The sequence below is a fragment of the Sarcophilus harrisii genome, chromosome 2, assembly GCF_902635505.1.
Source record: "Sarcophilus harrisii chromosome 2, mSarHar1.11, whole genome shotgun sequence".
NCBI lineage: Eukaryota > Metazoa > Chordata > Mammalia > Dasyuromorphia > Dasyuridae > Sarcophilus > Sarcophilus harrisii.
The window spans coordinates 466,991,502-467,011,549 of NC_045427.1; the positions used below are offsets into that span (position 1 = coordinate 466,991,502).

The 20,048-nt window shown below is 40.7% G+C and overlaps 1 protein-coding gene across 5 annotated transcripts in view; it reads left to right on the plus strand.

Moving 5' to 3' along the window:
• The window catches only part of NOD2 (nucleotide binding oligomerization domain containing 2), a 42,281-nt gene that overhangs the window by 13,105 nt on the left and 9,128 nt on the right, over positions 1-20,048 (plus strand). For 4 of the 5 annotated variants that reach the window (XM_031954475.1, XM_031954477.1, XM_031954476.1 and 1 more), the window contains 6 exons: positions 398-2,249; positions 4,742-4,825; positions 4,983-5,066; positions 7,217-7,300; positions 8,155-8,238; positions 8,382-8,465. In XM_031954475.1, the coding sequence (XP_031810335.1) occupies positions 398-2,249; positions 4,742-4,825; positions 4,983-5,066; positions 7,217-7,300; positions 8,155-8,238; positions 8,382-8,465 (2,272 nt within the window). The other variant, XM_031954479.1, reaches the window with a different exon arrangement.

The following is a 20,048-nucleotide window of genomic DNA, read 5'->3' on the forward strand; positions in this document are numbered from 1 at the left end:
CCTCTATGCCAAGGCATAGAGCATGGGCTGTAGGAAAGGCTAGAGGCAGGGTCTTTGGCTCACCCTGTAACCCTCCCTGTCCAAACACCTTTCTCTTTTCTTGTTTTTCTAATTCCCTTTTTATGTCTTCTTTGTCGGCGCAGGAGGCCCACAACAGCATGTGTCTGGGGCCTGGGGGCGGCCCGGGGGTTTGCTGGTGGCAGGGGATGCAGGATGGGATTGGGGGCCTTCTCTGAGAAAGATTCCCTGTGGCTGCGGCCCTGCACTTGCAGGATGGGGGATATGCTAGGTATCCTTCGGCCGGAGAAAGGCAGTATCGGGAGGAGCCTGTGTTTCCGAGGGACCTGGGCTCGGGCCTGCGCGGGGCTCGGGGTTTATCAGTCTCCCTTTCTAACAGCTGCTGCCTGCCGGAGGTACCGGGCCAAGCTGAAGGCCACGCTGTCGGCGCAGTCTCGCTTCCTCAGCACCTACGACGGCTCCGAGAACCTCTGCCTGGAAGACATATACACCGAGAACGTCCTGGAGCTCCGGAAGGGCGGCGGCGGCGGCGGGGCGCCGGGCCAGAGGGGCTGCGACACGGTGGGGCTGCCCGACATCTTCTCGGACAGCGGCTGCGACAACGAGCACGCTGACACGGTGCTGCTGGTCGGGGAGGCCGGCAGCGGGAAGAGCACGCTTCTGCAGCAGCTCCACCGCCTGTGGGCCACGGGCCGCCTCTTCCAGCGCTTCCTCTTCGTTTTCCCCTTCAGTTGCCGGCAGTTGCAGGCCGTGGACAAGCCGGTCTCGGTGAAGACCTTGCTCTTTGAGCAGTGTTGCTGGCCGGACGAGGGCCAGCAGGAGGTCTTCCAGTGTCTTCTGGATCACCCCGAGCGGGTCTTGATCACTTTTGATGGGTTTGATGAGTTCAAGTTCAGGTTTACGGACGGGGAGACGCACTGTTCCCCCACTGAGCCCACCTCCGTGCAGAATCTGCTCTTCAACCTCCTCCGCGGCAATCTCATGAAGAGTGCCAGGAAGGTGCTGACCAGCCGGCCCCACGCCGTCACCCCTTTCCTCAGGAAGTACGTCCGGAAGGAGCTGGGCCTGAGGGGCTTCTCCCAGGAGGGCATAGAGCTGTTCATGAGGAGGCACCACAGCGAGCCGGGGCTGGCCGAGCGGATCGTGCGCCTGCTGAAGGCCACCTCGGCGCTGCACGGCCTGTGCCACGTGCCCGTCTTCTCCTGGATCGTGTCCAGGTGCCACAAGGAGCTCCTCCAGCGCGGCTGCGGCTCCCCGAAGACCACCACGGACATGTACCTGCTGATCCTGCGGCACTTCGTGATGCACAACTCCCCGGGCGCCGCGGCCTGGGGCCCGGGCGCCGCGGCCTGGGGCCCGGGCGTTCCCTGCCTTCGGCCCTGGCTGCCCACCATCCTGCGCCTGGGCAGGCTGGCCCTGTGGGGCCTGGGGACTTGCAGCTACGCGTTCTCTGCAAAGCAGCTCTGGGCACGCGGGGTGGAGGAGGAGGACCTCTCCCTGGGCTTCCTGGTGCGCTCCAAGAGCTTCTCCCAGGAGAGCGCGCCTTCCCTGGAGTTCCTGCACATCACGCTGCAGTGCTTTTTTGCTGCTTTCTATCTGCTGCTGGGTGCCGACGTCCGCGCCTCGGCGCTCAGGCACTTGTTCCACCGCCGCGAGCAGCCCGGCCGGTCGCTGGCCCGGCGGTTCCCGGTGTCCTGTCTCCGGGCCCCTGAGCCCGCGGAGGCGGAGGAGGCGGCGGCGAGCGTCTCGGGCCTCCTGCAGAAGGCCGAGCCCCACAACGTGCAGATCACCGCCGCCTTCCTGGCGGGCCTGCTGTCCCGGGAGCACCGCGGCCTCGTGGCCCCGGGCCAGGGCGCCCCCGGGCCCCTTCCGCGGAAGCAGAGCCTGGTGCGCAGGAGCCTGGCGCTGGCCCTCAGGAGGCACTTCCGGGCCATCCCGCCCGCGGTGCCTGGGGAGGCCAAGAGCATGCACGCCATGCCCGAGTTTGTCTGGCTGATCCGGAGCCTCTACGAGATGCAGGACGAGCGGCTGGCGCGGGAAGCCGTGAGCAAGCTGGGCGTGGGGCACCTCAAGGTGACCTACTGCAACATCGGCCCCGCCGAGTGCGCCGCCCTGGCCTTCGTGCTGAAGAATCTCCAGCGGCCCGTGGCCTTGCAGCTGGACTACAACGCGGTGGGCGACGCCGGGCTGGAGCAGCTGCTGCCGTGCCTGCCCGTCTGCCAGGCGCTCTAGTAAGTGCCGCGGCGGGCTGCCCGGGAGCGCCCCCGCGCGGCTCGGAGAAGCGGGTGTGAGACCCCGGCGGGGGCGGGGGCGGGGGGCGGGGGGGGCGCAAAGCGATCGTTTCCTCAATGATGCCAACCTAAAAAAAGGGTCAGTGGCGCGCTGGCACGCCAGTGCCCCGCGGCAGCAGCGCGCGACTCGGGGGCTCCGGAAAAGCGGGGGCTCCGAGGGGCCGGTCACACCCAAGCGGTCAGCAGCGCGGGAGAAGCGCTCGGTAGGGGCAGGGGCTCCGTCTAAAGGGAGGCCTGGGACTCGGCTCGCCCAGGCCTCGGCCAGAGAGATTGCCGAAGAGGCGGCCTGCTTCTCCCCCCGAACGGCCCGGCCGGAACAGTAAGCAGGGGTCCCCCGGGCGGGCGCGAGCGTTTCTCAAGGCTCCTCACACTGCGCGGTTTCCGGGTGAGCAAGTAAAAGGGGGGGGGGGGGTCTCGGCCCTAATTCTAAATACAAAGAGAAATGATGACTTCTCTCAAGCACCTCCGGGTCAGGGGTCATTAATCTTTCTTTTAACCACGGCTCCCTTTGGCCTCCGCGTCCTCTGAGTGAAGGTCGAACAAATAAAGTTAGGCGTCTAAGGCTAACCAGTTATATTCCAGTAGTCACTCTCTTTTAGAAAATAGGTTCTTGTACCCCCGTTAAGAACTCTAATCATAGGGTCTTAAAGCTAGGATCTGAAGGAAGCTTAGAGGCTGCTGCGATGAAGAAGTGCAAATGATGAGGCTAGTGGGGGCGAAGAGACGTGAGAACGGGGGCAGGGAATCCCCTCTGGTCGGGAAGGTCCGGTGAGAGAGAATCCGGAAACCAGGAACCCGGGCGGCAGAAAAGGGAAGTTTTTTGTTCAACTAAGAAGAAGCTCTCTCAGTGAACTCCTCATGAGGAGTTTGGCACTGAGAAGCCAGCTTTGCCAGGAAGACAGACTTCTTAGTGGCAAAAGGTCCTGTCAGGGAAGTAACAGGGGTCAACACTGAGAAGAGAAAATCTTCGCAGTGGCCCGAAGTCCCGGCAGTCAGCCTTGCCAAGCAGAGAACTTCCTTGGCAAAGCAAATTCCTGTTTCGGACTTCTGCAGAGATTTGTTTGTTGATGATCCCATAGTTGTTTGGGCTTTATTTTTAATCCAGTTTAAAAAAAAAACTGTAGACATTGTCTTTGTTTTTTTTTTTTTTATTTTGTGGTAGATTTATTATTGTTTTGATTTACTAGTTGAGGGGGTAATCTTTAATTAAATGGGAAGGAAATATAATAAAACACCTGCTAATCCTTGGCCTTCTTTCAGTTTTCTCAGGTTCTCTGTCCAAGGATTGATCATTTTTACACCCTTCAGGTTCAGTCGCCCTCATCCTGCTTTTGGATGTGGTGACATAGCTGGGACCCCTGGACAGGAAGCAGGCAGTTTTGATGTTCAGAATGAGGGTGACCTAATGAAGTCTCAAGAGACTTTCCACACAGAGAACAGCTTTTTATAAATTGAGCCTGGCAGAGTGTCATTTACTTAAGGGAGTAAATTGTGCCTAATACTGATTTACAGATTGAGAAATTCACAGGATGTCAGCTCTCGAAAGAACATTGGAGATTATTGTTTGCTCAGCTCCCATCTAGGAAGCACAGACGTTGGGATAAATAAAAACTAAGTTCCAAGGCTTGTTGATTCCACCTTTGCAACATCTCTCCAACAAGCTCACTTCTTTCCTCTGACACCACCATCACTCTAGTGCAGGCCTTTATCACCTCATTGCCAAACTTTTGTAATAGTCTATTGGTATATCTGCCTGCCTCAAGTCTTCCCACTCTAATCCATCCTTCATTTAATCACTAAAGTGATTTTCATAAAGTGCAGGTTGAATCCACCCCCCACCCCATCCTTCCAATAAATTTCAGTGATTTCCTCCTATTGTTTCCAGGAGGAAATTCAAAATGTTGTTTAGTGCTTTATAAACTACCTTTTCAGTCTTCTTATACTTTAATCCCTGATTTGTACTCCTTGATCCAGTGACACTAATCTGACTGTTCCACAAATGAGACATTCCATCTTTCTCAGATACAGGCATTCTCTCTGCATGTCCCTAATGCCTGAAAAGCTCTTCTGCTCTGACTACTGACTCCTTGGCTCCCTTTAAGTCCCAGCTGGCCTCCCACCGTTCATCATTTCCTATTTATTCTGTATACTACTTGCTTTTTCTGTGTTTGGTTGCATTTTGTCTCCTCCATTAGATTATAAATTCCTTGAGGACATGGCGTGCCTTTTGCCTCTTTTTATATCCCTAGAGTATAATGCCTAGCATTTAGTAAGTGCTTTATTGATTGGTTAAGATGTGTTTAGGTTAAATTCTAATGCTATTCCTCAATCATGGAGTGGAGTGGATAGTTCTTTTCAGATAGACAGTATTCTATAAAAACTCTTTATCTCCTTTTCTTTTCTTTTCTTTTTTTTCTTTTTCTTTTTTTCAGCTTGAGAGATAACAACATTTCGGACCTGGGAATCTGCAGGCTGGTTGACCAAGCTCTTCAGTGTGAACAATTTCAGAAGCTCGCGTAAGTAGGGCTTCCATCACTGAGCTTGATCCTAGCTCCCTGGAGTATGGGTTTCTGACTTTGGGTATAGGACAGGTGTAGGTTAAGAGGCAAGTGCAGATTTGTTCCTGAGGTTCTTGCTTGTGCCAGCCTTCCTTTCATGCTGTGTGTCTTTCAGGTTGTTCAATAACAAGCTGACAGATGACTGTGCTCACTCTTTGGCCACCCTTCTCAAGTACAAGCAGAACTTCTTGGCACTGAGGTAAGGAAGGGGGATTTATTTCCCAGAGAAATCCCCTAGTCCTACATCCCAACTTTTCCACAATGATTTCTCAGTTGAGCTAATTAAGAATCAAGGAGTAGGGCTTGTGCTACCAGATTATGATTTGAAATTCCAGAGCTCATGAGCTGCCTGAATACAGGGTAAATTACCATTCTTTGGGCTACCTTTTCTTTGCCTCACTCAGGACAAAGAGTCCTTTGGTCATTTCTCCTTATTCTGTGCCTTATGCAATCTGGGTGTGGTGTTGGTACTGTGCTAAATAAGTGGTAGTTACAGGCTTGTTTTGGGATTTTATTGCAAATTGTGATGCAAGGATGTTGTGGTCTATCATATAATCAGTTGAAGATGCATGTCTACTCAGACTTACTGTCTTTTTTTGCACAGAAATAGCAAATCTGTTCAGTAGTAGCTTAGGTAGCACAAACATTAAATCATCTGTGCCTCTCTGTTCTGGATTCTCCCAGCATGAAACTCACTTGATCTCATTTATGTGCTTAGACACCTAAGAATTTATTCACCGTTTTCAGTTATTTTGCCTTTCTGATTATATGGGAGCATAGATTTAGAGCTGGGAAGGGGTCTTAGAGATCATTGAGACCAACTTTGTCATTTTACAGTGATGGAAAGCCAAGGTTGTCTGTGTATGGGAAACTGAGGCCCAGAGCAATTAAGTGGATAGCCCAAGATCAGGCAAGTAGTAAGTGGCAGAGGCAAAATGTGAATCCAGTGCCTCACTTCAAATCCAGCTCTCTTTCCTCTGTATTACTTTTGCTTTTCAGGTTTGAAGAATCATTAAAGTTGATAAAGCAAATTATTATCTGCCTCCCCTTGTTGTTTGTTGGGCTTGATCTTATTCACTTGCTCACCTAATCTTATTTCCTGTTATTGTTCTCTGGCAATTAGCTGAGGTATTCCTATGGGAGGCCAAGGTTGAAGAGTCTGTCCTTATGTGGTGAAATTAACAGCAAAGAAAAAAACTGGATTCATTGACATAGGTTGAGCTCCTATTTGGATAATTTGAAAACAAAACAAAACAAAACCAACAACAACAGAATTTGGAAAGAGCACTGGTTTTGGAACAAGAGAATCCAAGTTCAAATTTCAGCTTTACAATTGAAGCAAATCGTTGTGTCTCTCTAGTCTTTGGTGTTCCCATCGATAAGAGTGTTGAACCATTAGATGATTGTGAGTTTCATTCTAGATATACCCATCCTATCCTAATGGTCCCAAGTCCATCTCTGTTACGGGAAATGCAACTCAAAAGCATATGTTCTGTGACTGTTAGGTGGACCAAACCCTGCCTGAAGGGGCCTCTTGGGATTCTGAATGTGACTTCTGATTTCTGACTCCTTGGTGCTTTCCTGGTTGAGTCCTTCCCCTCTAGTTTGGCTGGGTGTCAGCCAAATTCACAGCATCCGTCTCTGGGAATAGGGGTAGCGGGCTCAAGAAATTTATAATAAGCACGCCTTTGTTCTACCAGCTCTTTATGTGGATATTCACATTTTCCTTCCCTTCCCTGTCTCTCATCCCTCTCCAGAACATTTTGTAACAGGTAAGTGCTACCTGCAGTCAATTTCCAGAAGAGGAAAATGAACCCTAAGTAATTGAAGCTTGTCTTTGTGCAGGCACAGAGTCAGTGACTGAAGCAAAGAGGAACATGACTCATCTCTTCTAGTCTGGCCACTCCCTTATGGTTGGGAAGAAACCACCACCTATTTTGACCTTTCTACCCTCCCTGCACTCTTAATATACCCAGCATGCTTTGCTTATGTTTTTTGCTAATTTTTTTTTTCTCTCGATGGTAGAAAATTAAATTATATCAGACTTTCAAAGAGGACAAAATGGTCAAGTTAAGAAGTGACTGTTTTTTTTTTCTTGCAAAAGAACAATGAGTAAATCCAGAGTTAATCCAGAAATTTATCCCCGTCCTCTCCTATCTAATCTGGCCTCCATAAAATGAGCCTGCTGATCCCCTTGGCTTGAAGGAAAAACCAGGAGCAATATCCAGATTTTTTGTGTTTTGTAAATGTTAAAGCAATGTAGAAATGTTCAGAATTAAGATGATTATAAGTATTTCTGTCTGCCTTTCAATTTACAGAGTGTGAATTGAGATTACTTTTGAATTCCAGGTTGGGGAACAACCACTTTACTGCAGTAGGAGCCAAGGTGTTGGCTGAAGGTCTCAAAGGCAATGATTCTCTTCAGTTTTTGGGGTAGGTTATTCTACTAGGAAAGGGAAGAGGAGGCCATCCAGAGCCTCCACTGGCCAATTTTCAGTTGTTTTAAGTTTGATGCACAGAGATAGGCATGTATATGTGAATGTATGCATGTGTGTATACATGTGTACATGCATATATGTACCTATTAGAAGATTAAAGAATTAAAGAAATCAAGATTTTGAGGAAGGACAGTTGGGAAGATATTAATACAAAAATAGAAATTGAGAAATTAGGATGAAGAGTAGGTTCTGGGGAAAGGACTTCTATTTTAAATATACTGAATTTGAGATAATGGCTGGAAACATCTAGATGGAGTTACCCACTTAGCAGATGGAAGTGTGGGGTAGCTTGGGGTAGAATTTGGGGCTGGAATCATAGATTTGCATAAAGGTAATTGTTGAAACTCTGAGAAGAGATAAAATCAGTAAAGGACAGAAAGAACAGAAAGGCTGAAGTGGGAGCTTTCTGTGATACTTAGGAAGTCAATGAAAGGAGAAGAATCAGTGAAAGCAAGAAAAAGTGTTCAGAGAGGTGGGAGGAAAACTAGAAAAAAAGTATTGTCATAAAAATTCACATTCTGGATGAAATTTTCATGTCATTCACTTAATGCTAAATGTACCAAGATCTTCCCAGATCTAGCTACTTTACCTCTTTCTGAATTCTCAACCTATGTTGGGTTGGAAAGAAAATTCCTTCTTGATTTTTAAAAATTTAAATCTAACATTATTATATTGTAATGTAATTATATTGCCTCTGGAGGGGATAAAAGCCAAATGGAGCCTTGTGAATGATCCAGGATCATAAGGTAAAATTATTATGCTAACTTACTTGGGTGTTTTTCGTTTCAGGCTCTGGGGCAATAAAGTGGGAGACGAAGGAGCCAGGGCACTTGCATCTGCTCTGCATGATCACCCCAGCTTGAAGTGGCTCAGGTGACATTGGGATCTTAGTCTTGTTGGAGAAGAATTTGGGGTGGGAGAATTTGAGTGGGACTGTGGAAAGCGGGGCAACCAAAAACTTGTGTCAGGTTGGCTATCCAGTGACTGTTGCCCTCTTGTTCTTGTGCTTCATACAGCCTGGTGGGGAACAACATTGGCAGTCTGGGTGCCCAGGCTTTAGCTCTAATGCTAGAGAAGAACGTGTCACTGGAGGAACTCTGGTAGGTATAAAGTATTTACTGTATCCTTATGCCAGGAAAGGACTCCCTGGTGGGGAGAAAAGTGCTCAGGATCACGTTATTTTATGTAATACTTATGGAAGGGAGCAGTTCTTTAGGTAAAGAGTAGATAATCTATCCCTAATTTATGGTAATTTTAGAATGTTACAGCCTTGCTATGAAACCATTTGATCCTGGGGTTCCAAAAGGAAATATTTAAAGCAAGCATGAGATGATACAAATATTAGACAAAACAATTTGCCATAAAAAGCCTGCTTCAAGTCCAGGGTGGCCACTTTTAGTGAGCTGGCTGGTTAAAAGGGGAATTGCCCCATCTGTAGACTTCTCTGTATATCAAAAACAGAGAAGCAAAGAAATGAGCAGAAATTTACATCATTGCAAATATAATTCCTTCTTAATTTTTTTTTACATACTTCTAATTTTTCTTGGTAACCTTATGGAATTTGTTGTAGGTGGAGTCTTCTCTTAAAAAAATCTAGGTACAATTCTATTTATAAGCAACAATATATAAACTTGTTTTTTATACAGTGATCCCTTCACAAAAAATGGAAAGAAATTTCCTTTCTACATCACATCAATTAGCAAGTTTCCCTTTTCTCAATCTCTCATTTATTTGTTTTTCTATCAACAAGAATTTATTATTATTAAATTTTATTTTTTTAATTAACAAAACTCTTCCATTTCCTTCTTCTCTCCCCTTAAGAATAAAAGAAAAACTAAATCCCTATTTTAAACATGTATAATCAAATTAACAAATGTCCACATTGACCATTTACAGGAAAAAAAAATATATACATACACACATATTCTATAGTTATACATATATTTATATGTATGTGTATATATATATATATATATACATGCCACATATACAGACATACATATATTATATCTATATATATATATCTATATCTATCTATATATATATATATATAGAGAGAGAGAGAGAGAGAGAGAGAAAAAATGTATATATATATCATTCTGTACTCTAGGTTTTGCTCCTCTCCTCATGAGGTAAGCAATATGTTTCATCATTGCTCTTTGGAATTGTGATTGATCATCATCCTAATCAGAGCTTCAAAGAGTTGATGTATTTTTTGGTCATTGAATAAATTTCTCTGGTTCTTTTCATTTCACTCTGCATCAATTTATATGTCTTCCCAGGTTTCTCTGTAATCATTTCATTCATTATTTCTTATAGCACAATAGTATTTCATTACATTTATAAACTATAACTCATCTTGCTTTTTCCTAAAGATTCCCTCAGATTCCAATTCTTTGCTATCTCAAAAGGAACTATAAATATTTTTCTACATCCGTACTTAGTATTTGTTTTGCTTAGGATAAATTCTTTCTTTAATTTACCCTCCCTATAGTACCATCTTTGCCTACTTCCCCTATTTCTGTCTAAGTGAAATGTATTTATATACCTAAATATATGAGTATTTGTTATTTCTTTGTTTGATTCAGATGGCAATGAAGTTTCAAATGTGATCTTTCCCCCATCCTTTCTCCTTTGTTTATATAATGATTTCAACTTGCAGTACCTAATATAATTTCCCCCAACTTTTCTTTCCCTTTCCCTTTCCATTTCCTTCCTTCCCCTCACTCCTTCAGTGTTTTTCTTTTCCCCCCTCTATTTCCATTCTTCTTTTAAGATCCTCAAAACAGAATAGAACCACTGGTAGGCCTTCTATCTAAATATGCTCCTTCTAAAACCCTTGATGTTGATAAAGTTCAGAAAGGACCCATGAATCATTTCCTCACATCAGAGTATAAGTTGTTTATCCTTGTTTAGTCCCTTATCATTTTTCATTCATGCTTAACCTTTTTTTTTCCCCTCTTAATTCCTATATTAGAACTTCAAAGTTTCTATGTAACTCTTTTTTTTTTTTGGGTCAAGAATGCTTGGAAAATCCTCTGTTTCATTAAAGGCTCATTTTTCCTCTGTAGGATTATACTTAATTTTTCTGGGTAAGTTATTCTTGGCTGAAAGCATTCTTAAATACTATGTATTCCAAGCTCTCTACTCCTTTCTAGTGGGTGGCTATTAAATTGTGTGATTTTGACTATGACTTCTCAGTGCTCGAATTTTTTTTTTTTACCTAGAATATCTGAATTTGTACTATAATGTTCCTAGGAGCTTTCATTTTTCAGTTTCTTTTTAGTAGATAATTGATGGACCCTTTCTATTTATACTTTACTCTTTTTCTAAGAAACCTGATTAGTTTTAAGAGTTTTTGAAATAAAATGTCTAAGTTCTTTATTTTTTTTTGTCATGGCTTTCAGATAATTCCAAAATTTTTAATTTTTTCTCCATCTTCTTTCTATGTCTGTTGTTTTTGCTATGAGATGCTTTACATAATTTTCTGTTTTTTTTTTTTTTTTAGCCTTTGGACTTTGTTTTTATGTTTATTGTTGTCTCATGGAATTCTTGGTTTTTCTTTGTTCTATTCTAATTTTCTTTTTAAAAAATTTATTTAAAACTAAATTAAAAAATAAGAAAAAACAAAATAGAAAAAAGGAAGAAAAAATTGTCATGTGCCCAGCAGAACATCAGTGAGGATTTGAAATATGTATCAATAAATTTCCATTTCAAGAAAGCATATATAATAAGTGGAGACATTATATTCATGGCTATTCATTTTTTCTTTGCTTCCTTGTAAGTAATTCTTTTGTTCTCTGCTGTGCACTTTTTCTTTATTCTTTTTTTCCTTTTTCATCTCCCCATCTCTCCTAAGCAAGCGTGGATATATTTATACATACATACGTACATACATAATACATTCACACCCACACACCCACAGGCACACATATATTTATATACATAATATATACATATACCTACATGCACACACACATATATACATAGACATAGACATGCATCTAAAACAATATAATATGGCTGACATGTAATATAGATTTCTCTCTTGATTGAATCTTTAATTCGACTTTGTCTGAGATCAGTGATTACTAGCCTTACTTTTTTTTTTTCTAATAAATTCTACTCTTAATCCTTGTTATTGTGTTTGTATAGCTCTAATTTCGTAACCTTGCTAACTTTAATTCTAGTCCTTAAGTTGTCTCATTACTTAATCTCCCACCATCCATGGATCCCTTCCAAATCTTCTCCTCCCAACTTTTCCATCCCTCTTTATCCCATTCCATTTATCTACACACCTTATCCCATTCCCCCTACTCTACACACCCTCCTATACCACCTTATCCTATTCTCTCCCCCCTTATTTCATTATAGATTTTAGAAGGTGTTATACCCTTCATGGTATATATAAGTATTGTTCCCTATTTAATTCATTCCCAATGTGAGTAGGTTTTCAGAACTATCAGCCTCCTCCCCTATCTAGTACTTGGTGTTGGTTCTTCCTCTGTGCCTCCTTTGTAACGTAAGTACTATTTTTACCTTTTCCTAGATAGGTTTGCTTTTTAGAGTCAGATCATACTCCGTTTTCTTTTGGACTACCCAATTACTCATGGTTACATGGTTTATATTTCCACATATAAAAAAAAAAAACACCCAGTTAATCCTTGTTTGGTTCCTTAAAATTAGTCTTTGATAATGGATTTTATGTGTTAAATTTTCTATTGAATTCAGGTTTGATTGAGACAAAATCCTGAAAATTCTATTCTATTTTTTCAGGAATTTATTGTTTGAGCAAAATTTTGTACCAAGTGTATAGTCTGGTTATTAATTACCTTTCTGATTCTTTTTTTCTATTACTCTCATTTTCTCCCTTTAGCTCTCTTTCTTCATTTATTAAAAATTTTTAAAAAAATCTATTCTAGAAATTCTATTTGCATTTGGTCCAAACTATATTTTTCTTTGATATTTTGCTTGTAGATGTTTTGGAGTCATTATCTTCTGTGTTTATATCTTGAGTGCCTCTATTATCATAATAGTTTTTAAGGTAAGGCCCCAAACCCCCCCACCTTTTTGTTAGCTCATCTCACCATCTTACTTTCTGACTTTAGATTTCTATATTAGGACTAGATTCTGAGCACTAATGGAGGGAAGATCTGGTCTAATCCTATTGCTGCTTTCTTGGAGCATTGAGTGTTTTGTTATTCTCAGATCTCAATGACAGTTTAGGTGGAGGGACCCAACAGCTTTCCGAGTGGAGTGACCCAGGGCTAAGTCTGATCACTGCTCTTCTGATCTGAGTTCCTTAAGTTCCTGACTTGGATTTGCATTTTAGCAATGATAGATTGCTGCTAGACCCTGCAACTGCCAACTAGTTGGAAAGCTGTTAGTTCAGAGTAATAGAATTGTAGACTTCCTTTTGGTTTGGATTTCTTCTCTGGTCATTCCTCCGTTATGCTTCAGAGTGTGTTGTGGGCCAGAAGTCTGAATTTGAAACAAGGGTTTTTACAAGGTGCTAACTAACAATAACAATGATTATCTAGTTTAGCATGGTGACTAATAATTCTCTAGTTCAGTACATGTACTTAGTACTTAATATAGTCCTACAAGATTCACACCTATGATAAGAGAGTATATAAACTTGGACAAACTCAGCCAGATTGAGAGGCGGAGAAGAGGAGAACTGGAGGCAGGAGCTTAAGCTCTCGGAGTGAAGGAGAGAGAGCTAGAGACAGAGCTGGAGAAGACAAGCGCACTAGAAGCTCTTGGAGCCAAGGAGACAGAAATTCATTTCACCTTCAGTCAGGCTCCTGGTGTCTGGCCTGGCCTCCTGCCCTTCCCCCATGGAGACCTGGTCTGAAAAGCTTTCCAGAAAGCTGCCCAGCATCAGGCAAGGAGACAATAAAGACTTTTGGACTTTAACACCTGACTGTCCTTGTGGTGATTACTGAACTGAAAAAAAGGCTGCTCCAGAGACCCCAAGAAAACCAAACCAGAGAACATTACAAGAGTGAAATAGTAAACTAGAACGAAGATCTGTTCTTGGGACTTCAAGCCCCCCAGGTCCTGCTTGTTTCTCAGTTTGCTTCTTGTTCAGTACACTGCCCAAAGCCTGTGGACATGATTTCCCATGATAGACCATTGATTCCCATTGCTGTCCACTATGGTTCTGCGACCTGTAACTGGAAAGTGAGTGACAGCTGAAAATATCTGAGGGTGGACGTCTGGCTAGACCTCATCCCTAAGTCCATAGAGCTCTGTCTCCCTTTGTTGAACCGGGCTTGACAAGTTGTGGTGACTTTTTCTTGGATTTCTCCATCAAAATTTGGTTACCTACATTTTCTAGATCTGTTTGGAGGAGTTTTGGGGGAGAGGTAAGGTAGCTTGCTGAACTTCCTGCAATTTTACTATCTTGTCTCTATCCCTGTCCTCTTTCTCTCAGTGGCTTCTTCATTAAGAAGTAGGCCTTAGAGTGCTTTCTATGTGATTAGACAAAAAGCAGAATGAGAGGGTTAGAGTATCACTGATTTATTATTTATTTTTATTTATTATTTATTATTAGTTTTTAGAGAAGGAAGTTTTACTTAAAGGAAGTGAAAGATAAGACAACACTGAATGACTTATTATTGATCATGTAAACCCCAGAGTTATGGTCCAATAAGAGTCCTACTGATGTCTTCATCAATCCTATCTTCTTGTTTTTCTCTTATATTCTTTGCTGATTATGGGGGGGTGGGAGTAGGATTGGGAAGCTAAATGTAATTTTCTCTCTGTAGTCTTTCATGGCTTTCCAAAAGTTTCATAGCAGGTTTGTCTCTTGTATAGGTTTTAGTTTTATCACAGGAAGGATACTATGATATATTGGAAAGCACACTTGACTTTGAGTCAGGAGAACTGAGCTCATGTTCAAAGTCTATGACTGATGAGTCATATGAACTTGAACATGAGCTAGGCACTTACCCTCTGTTTCTGGGAGCTTCTTTGGTAAGTGTTTTTGAGCTGTAACATGCTATATAAATAGAAGTGATGGGATCTGTGTAGGTCCCAGATACTTTAGAAAACATGCATGTCCATCCATGATTTCATCCATTTTCCTAAAAGTCAGGCAGCAATCAGGCAAGGTTGGGGGCATAGGTTAAAAATTATAGGAATTTGAGCTAGCATCTATAATTCCTTTAGATCACTGATGCTTAGGCAGCATTTTTCTTTTTTGTTATGTTGTTGTATTGTGAATGAATGTTACAGTGGCTTTATGGTCCTGAGTATTCTGAGTACTCTTGAATACATTGTAAAAAAGACTCTGGGCTACATTAAAATTTTTGCATTTTATTTCTCCCTATGCCATAGCTACTATATCTTCCCAAAATACTTCATCCATATTTGGGATATATTTATATCTTCATATATTTTTCCTGAAAGAATATGAGCTCCCTGAGAATTAGAGTGTCCCCAGTATCTATCATAGTGATTAGAATTGGTTGATTGGAAACTGGCTTTTGAAGACCTTATAGCACTATGTTGTGAGAGGGAATTTAATCCAGAGTGAAAACTGAGCTGTAAATAATTTTCATACATATAATTCCTGATCATAGGGTCCCAGAATCTCAGAGGTGTAGGGAATCTCTCAGTATTTCTAGTCCAACCTGGATTTAAACCAGAATTCCTGCAGCAGTGTACCCTCAAATTGTTATTTAAAGGCTTCTAGGTATAGGAATTCACTACCTTCCAAGGCATTTGATTAGGTGAAATGATATGTATGTATAAAAGTATCTGAAAATTAAACCCCCACCTTTTTTTTTTTGAGAGGGGGTACTTAACAAATCAGGAGGAAAATGTAATATAAGATGTATCTGTTGCAGGAGAGCCTACAGTTCAGGCAATGTTATGAAGATAAAATTGGTTTTCTTTCCACAGTTCTTTCCTTTCTCCAATCTGTCCTTCACGCAGCTGCTACTGACCTTCCAAAAGCACAGGCATGGATATGGTATTCCCCTACTCAATAAACTATAGTAGTTTTCTGTTACCTCTGGGATATAATATAACTCCTCTGCTGGACACTTAAGGTCCTTCATAATCTATCTCCAACCTACTTTTCCAGGCTAATTCAATATTATCTCTCTCTCTCTCTCTCCTCCCCTTTTTTTCTCTCCCCCTACCTCTCTCTTTCTCTCCCTCTCTCCCCCAAACTGACCTTGCTGATTCTTATACATAGCATTTTATCTCCATAACATTGCCTGAACTGTAGGCCCTCCTACCCTCTGACTCCAGGCCTCTCTGAAATCATCCTTCTGATCGTTTCTTATAGAACAATAATATTCTATAACATTCATATACCACAACTTATTCGGCCATTCTCCAAATGAAGGGCATTCACTCAATTTCCAGTCTAAAAGAGATCATTAGTATTTTAGAAAGAGTAGTTTAGAGTTGATTGATGAAGCCAGAAGCCAGAAATCTGGGAGCTCAGAAATGAGGGGGATGACAGAAAATAAAGGCACAAATAGACTTTTTGCCTAGTAGTTCTGCTATGAAAGGGTGGAGAAAAATTATTTGATAGCTTGAGGCGATGGTAGGATTAAATGTTGTTTTTTTTTAAAGCATGGAAAATATCCTAGGCTGTTCATAGGCAACTTGGAATGAATCAGTAGATAGAAACTAAAGATAATGGAGATGGCTGGGAAGGATTTAGGGAGCATTTTGCCTAAGAAGATCCAGAGGAAATTGAATTTTGCCTAGCTTTTCTCTGAATTCTTTGAAATGTTTTCTCTAAATCTAGGATTTTTGTCAGACTGTGACCACTTTAATAATTCTCTATAATAACTGCTAAGATGGAATGGTGACTTCCTAAAGTTCCTATGATTTTCATTTCTGCAATTAGTTCCTGTTTATTGATTAGAACCAGAACCTGAATTCAGGTTTCCCCTTTTAAGTTTTTTTCTTTTTTAACTGAATGGTAAAATTATTATAATAGATTTTGTATTATTAGCAGTTTTGACATTGGCAGAGAGAACACTAATAAATGTTTGGATAATTTAAACTCCCCAATCACTATTAAGATGCCTGACTTGGGATCTGTTTCCTGAACATCTCATTTATTTCCTAATTTTTTTTAAGATGGTCAGTAGCATAAATTTATTTTCAAATTTTTTTATTGCTTTTACTTTACTAACATTTACAAAGAAATGTCTCTCTCTTCTAATGAATGGGCCATGTAATAAAGAATTTTTAAAAAGAGAAAGAAAGTTTGGTAAAATTAATACATTAACCAAGTCTGATAGTATATGCAGTATTCTATACCTGTACTCCCTTACCTCTGTAAAGATGGGAGGGAGGTGGTACATTTTCTCCTCTCTTTTTGAAGCCAAACATGATTCTAATAATTATACAGAGTTCATTTTGCTTAATGCTGATATAGTTGTTGTTCTTTTCATTGAAGACATTATCTCATTATTTTCATGTTCCTACTTTTTCCACTTTTCATCAAAGTAAGTCTTTCCATAAATTTTTTTTATATCCATTATTTCTTATGATACAGTAACATTCTATTCCTATATTATAATTTGTCTGATCATACTCTGCTGTTCTATTTATAATATTGCTTTTGTTTCTGCTTCATGTTGATCTTTATCCATAAGCTCTAGACCCTGGATTTTTGCATATTCCTTTCTAGGCAATTAAATTCAGCAAGAATTTAATATACACCTACTCTCTGTTAGGTACTGGGGTTACAAACATAATGATTCCATCTAGAATGGCTTAATACAGAAAAATAAGTATGAAATATATATATATATAGTGACAAAAAGTACTCAGGGTTAGGGAAAACACTAAAAACTGAGAGGGAGAGTGTTCCAAACATGAGAGACAGTCTGAGCAAAAGCACAGAACCAGAAGATGAAGTGTGATGTTTAGAAAACTATACATTAATGTATGTATTATATGCATTATATAATTAAACATAGTGCATGCATAATGAAATCTTGACCATTTTGAAGGGTCAGATTGTGAAGGACTTTAAATACCAAATAGAGGAATGTGTATTTTATCCCAGATCCCCTACGGGTTCTTGGGTAGGGGAGAGATATGGTTAGAGCCAGCCTTTAGGAATATATTACTTTATTAGCAGCTCAGAGGATTGATTGGAGGAAGGAGTGACTAGAAGTAAGGAGACAAATTAGGAGGCAACTTCACAATTCCATATGAAAAGTAAAGTACTTTTTAATTATGAAAATTAGGAGAAACATACAATCATAGCTACATAGTCTAGAAAAGCATTGTTATATAGTGAATGTAGTTTTGGGCTTGGAGCCAAGACTTTGAGACCTGCCTCAGACATTTACTATCAATGTAACCTCAGATTAATTGCTATTTATTTATTGTTATTGTTATTTTATTTATTTAGTTACTATTTATTTAATTTCTCTGTCTCTGTTCCCCACCCTGTAAAATGAGGATAATTATAGTACCTGCTTTACAGAGTTGTTATGGTCAAGTGAGAGAAAGTAAATATTTTTGCAAACTTTAAAGCTATTAGCTATTCTGCTTTCCATCATCATTATCACCACACCACCACCACCACCACCACCATCATCATCTTCATCATCATTCTATAATGCTATTTGTTCTTTTTCCTCTTCTTATCTTGTTCATTTTTTCTTTCTTTTATTGATTTTTTTTTTTGCATCACCTTCATTTCCAAATATTCCTCCCTTTTTCCATAACCAGCAAACTATCCTTGGTAACATAGGATTTTTAAAAGGGAGAGAGATAGAGAGAAGCATTTCAGTAAAGCCTACCAACAGATCAACCTATCTGGCAGTATTTTCAATATTTCTCTCCTCTCCATTCCCATCAGCCAAGAAGGGAAGGAGCTACATTTTCTCATGCCCAGGATCAAATTTGGTTACTATAATCTCACATTGTTCAGTTTGGATTTTGTCTTTCCTGTTATTATAGTTATTAAAGGTGGTTGTTTTTTCTGTTTAACCCTTACCATTTAGGGGTCTCTATTGTTTTCTAATGTTTTGCACAGTACAAAAAGTTCTGGTAAGAATATTTTGTTGTATGTAGGGTTCTTTCTTTGGGGTTATCTTGTTAATTTAGAAATTTGAATGGCTTTTCCAGAATCATTTTCTAGTCATGTGTTCTATCCCACCCCAAGCTAATGATAACTTTGGGGTAAAATCAACATCTCCTGTTCAACTTACATTTAGCTAAATGTTATGTATTATGAATAGATATCTGAAGCCATGAATTTTATTGCTGGCTTCTTCCTTGAATTTTGCCTATTGTGAATTTCTGAAAATTTTTTACTACTTTTCTTTTATCTGCTTTGTTGGTACTCTTCATGATATCTATCTTTCGGACAAATTTTTTTCTCTTCTTTATTTTCTGTCCTTGTTATGTATACTCCATCCTGCACCAAAGACCATAATTTCTATATTATAAGTCCTAGTACAGAATGCAAATCTTATTTTCATATATCATTTCCGCCAGCATTTCTCAAATAAGCCTTTTTCTTCTAAACTCCTTTCCTTTGGTTCTGACTAAGAAATAGAGTGGTAGATCAGTGGAATAGGTTAGGTACATAAGACATAAGTCAATGACTATAGTAATCTACTGTTTGATAAACCCATAGACTAGTTTCTGGGGTAAGAATTCACTATTTGACAAAAATTACTTGGAAAACTGGAAAATAGTATGAAAGAAACTAGACACGGACCAATATCTCTTTTTTATTTATTTATTTATTTATTTATTTTAATTTAATAGCCTTTTATTTACAGGATATATACATGGGTAACTTTACAGCATTAACAATTGCCAAACCTCTTGTTCCAATTTTTCACCTCTTACCCCTCATCCCCTCCCCTAAATGGCAGGATGACCATTAGATGTTAAATATATTAAAATATAACTTAGATACATAATAAGTATACATGACCAAAACATTATTTTGCTGTACAAAAGAGATCAGACTCTGAATTATTGTACAATTAGCTTGTGAAGAAATCAAAAATGCAGGTGTGCATAAATATAGGGATTAGGAATTCAATGTAATGGTTTTAGTCATCTCCCAGAGTTCTTTTTCTGGGTATAGCTGGTTCAGTTCATTACTGCTCCATTAGAAATGATTTGGTTGATCTGTTGCTGAGGATGGCCTGATCCATCAGAACTGGTCATCATCTAGTATTGTTGTTGAAGTATATAATGATCTCCTGGTCCTGCTCATTTCACTCAGCATCAGTTCATGTAAGTCTCTCCAGGCCTTTCTGAAATCATCCTGTTGGTCATTTCTTACAGAACAGTAATATTCCATAATTTTCATATACCACAATTTATTCAGCCATTCTCCAACTGATGGACATCCATTCAGTTTCAGTTTCTAGCCACTACAAAAGGGCTGCCACAAACATTCGTGCACATACAGGTCCCTTTCCTTCTTTATAATCTCTTTGGGATATAATCCCAGTAGTAACACTGCTGGATCAAAGGGTATGCACAGTTTGATAACTTTTTGAGCATAGTTCCAAACTACTCTCCAAAATGGTTGGATTCATTCACAACTCCACCAACAATGAATCAATGTCCCAGTTTTCCCACATCCCCTCCAACAATCATCATTATTTTTCCTGTCATCTTAGCCAATCTGACAGGTGTGTAGTGAGTATCTTAGAGTTGTCTTA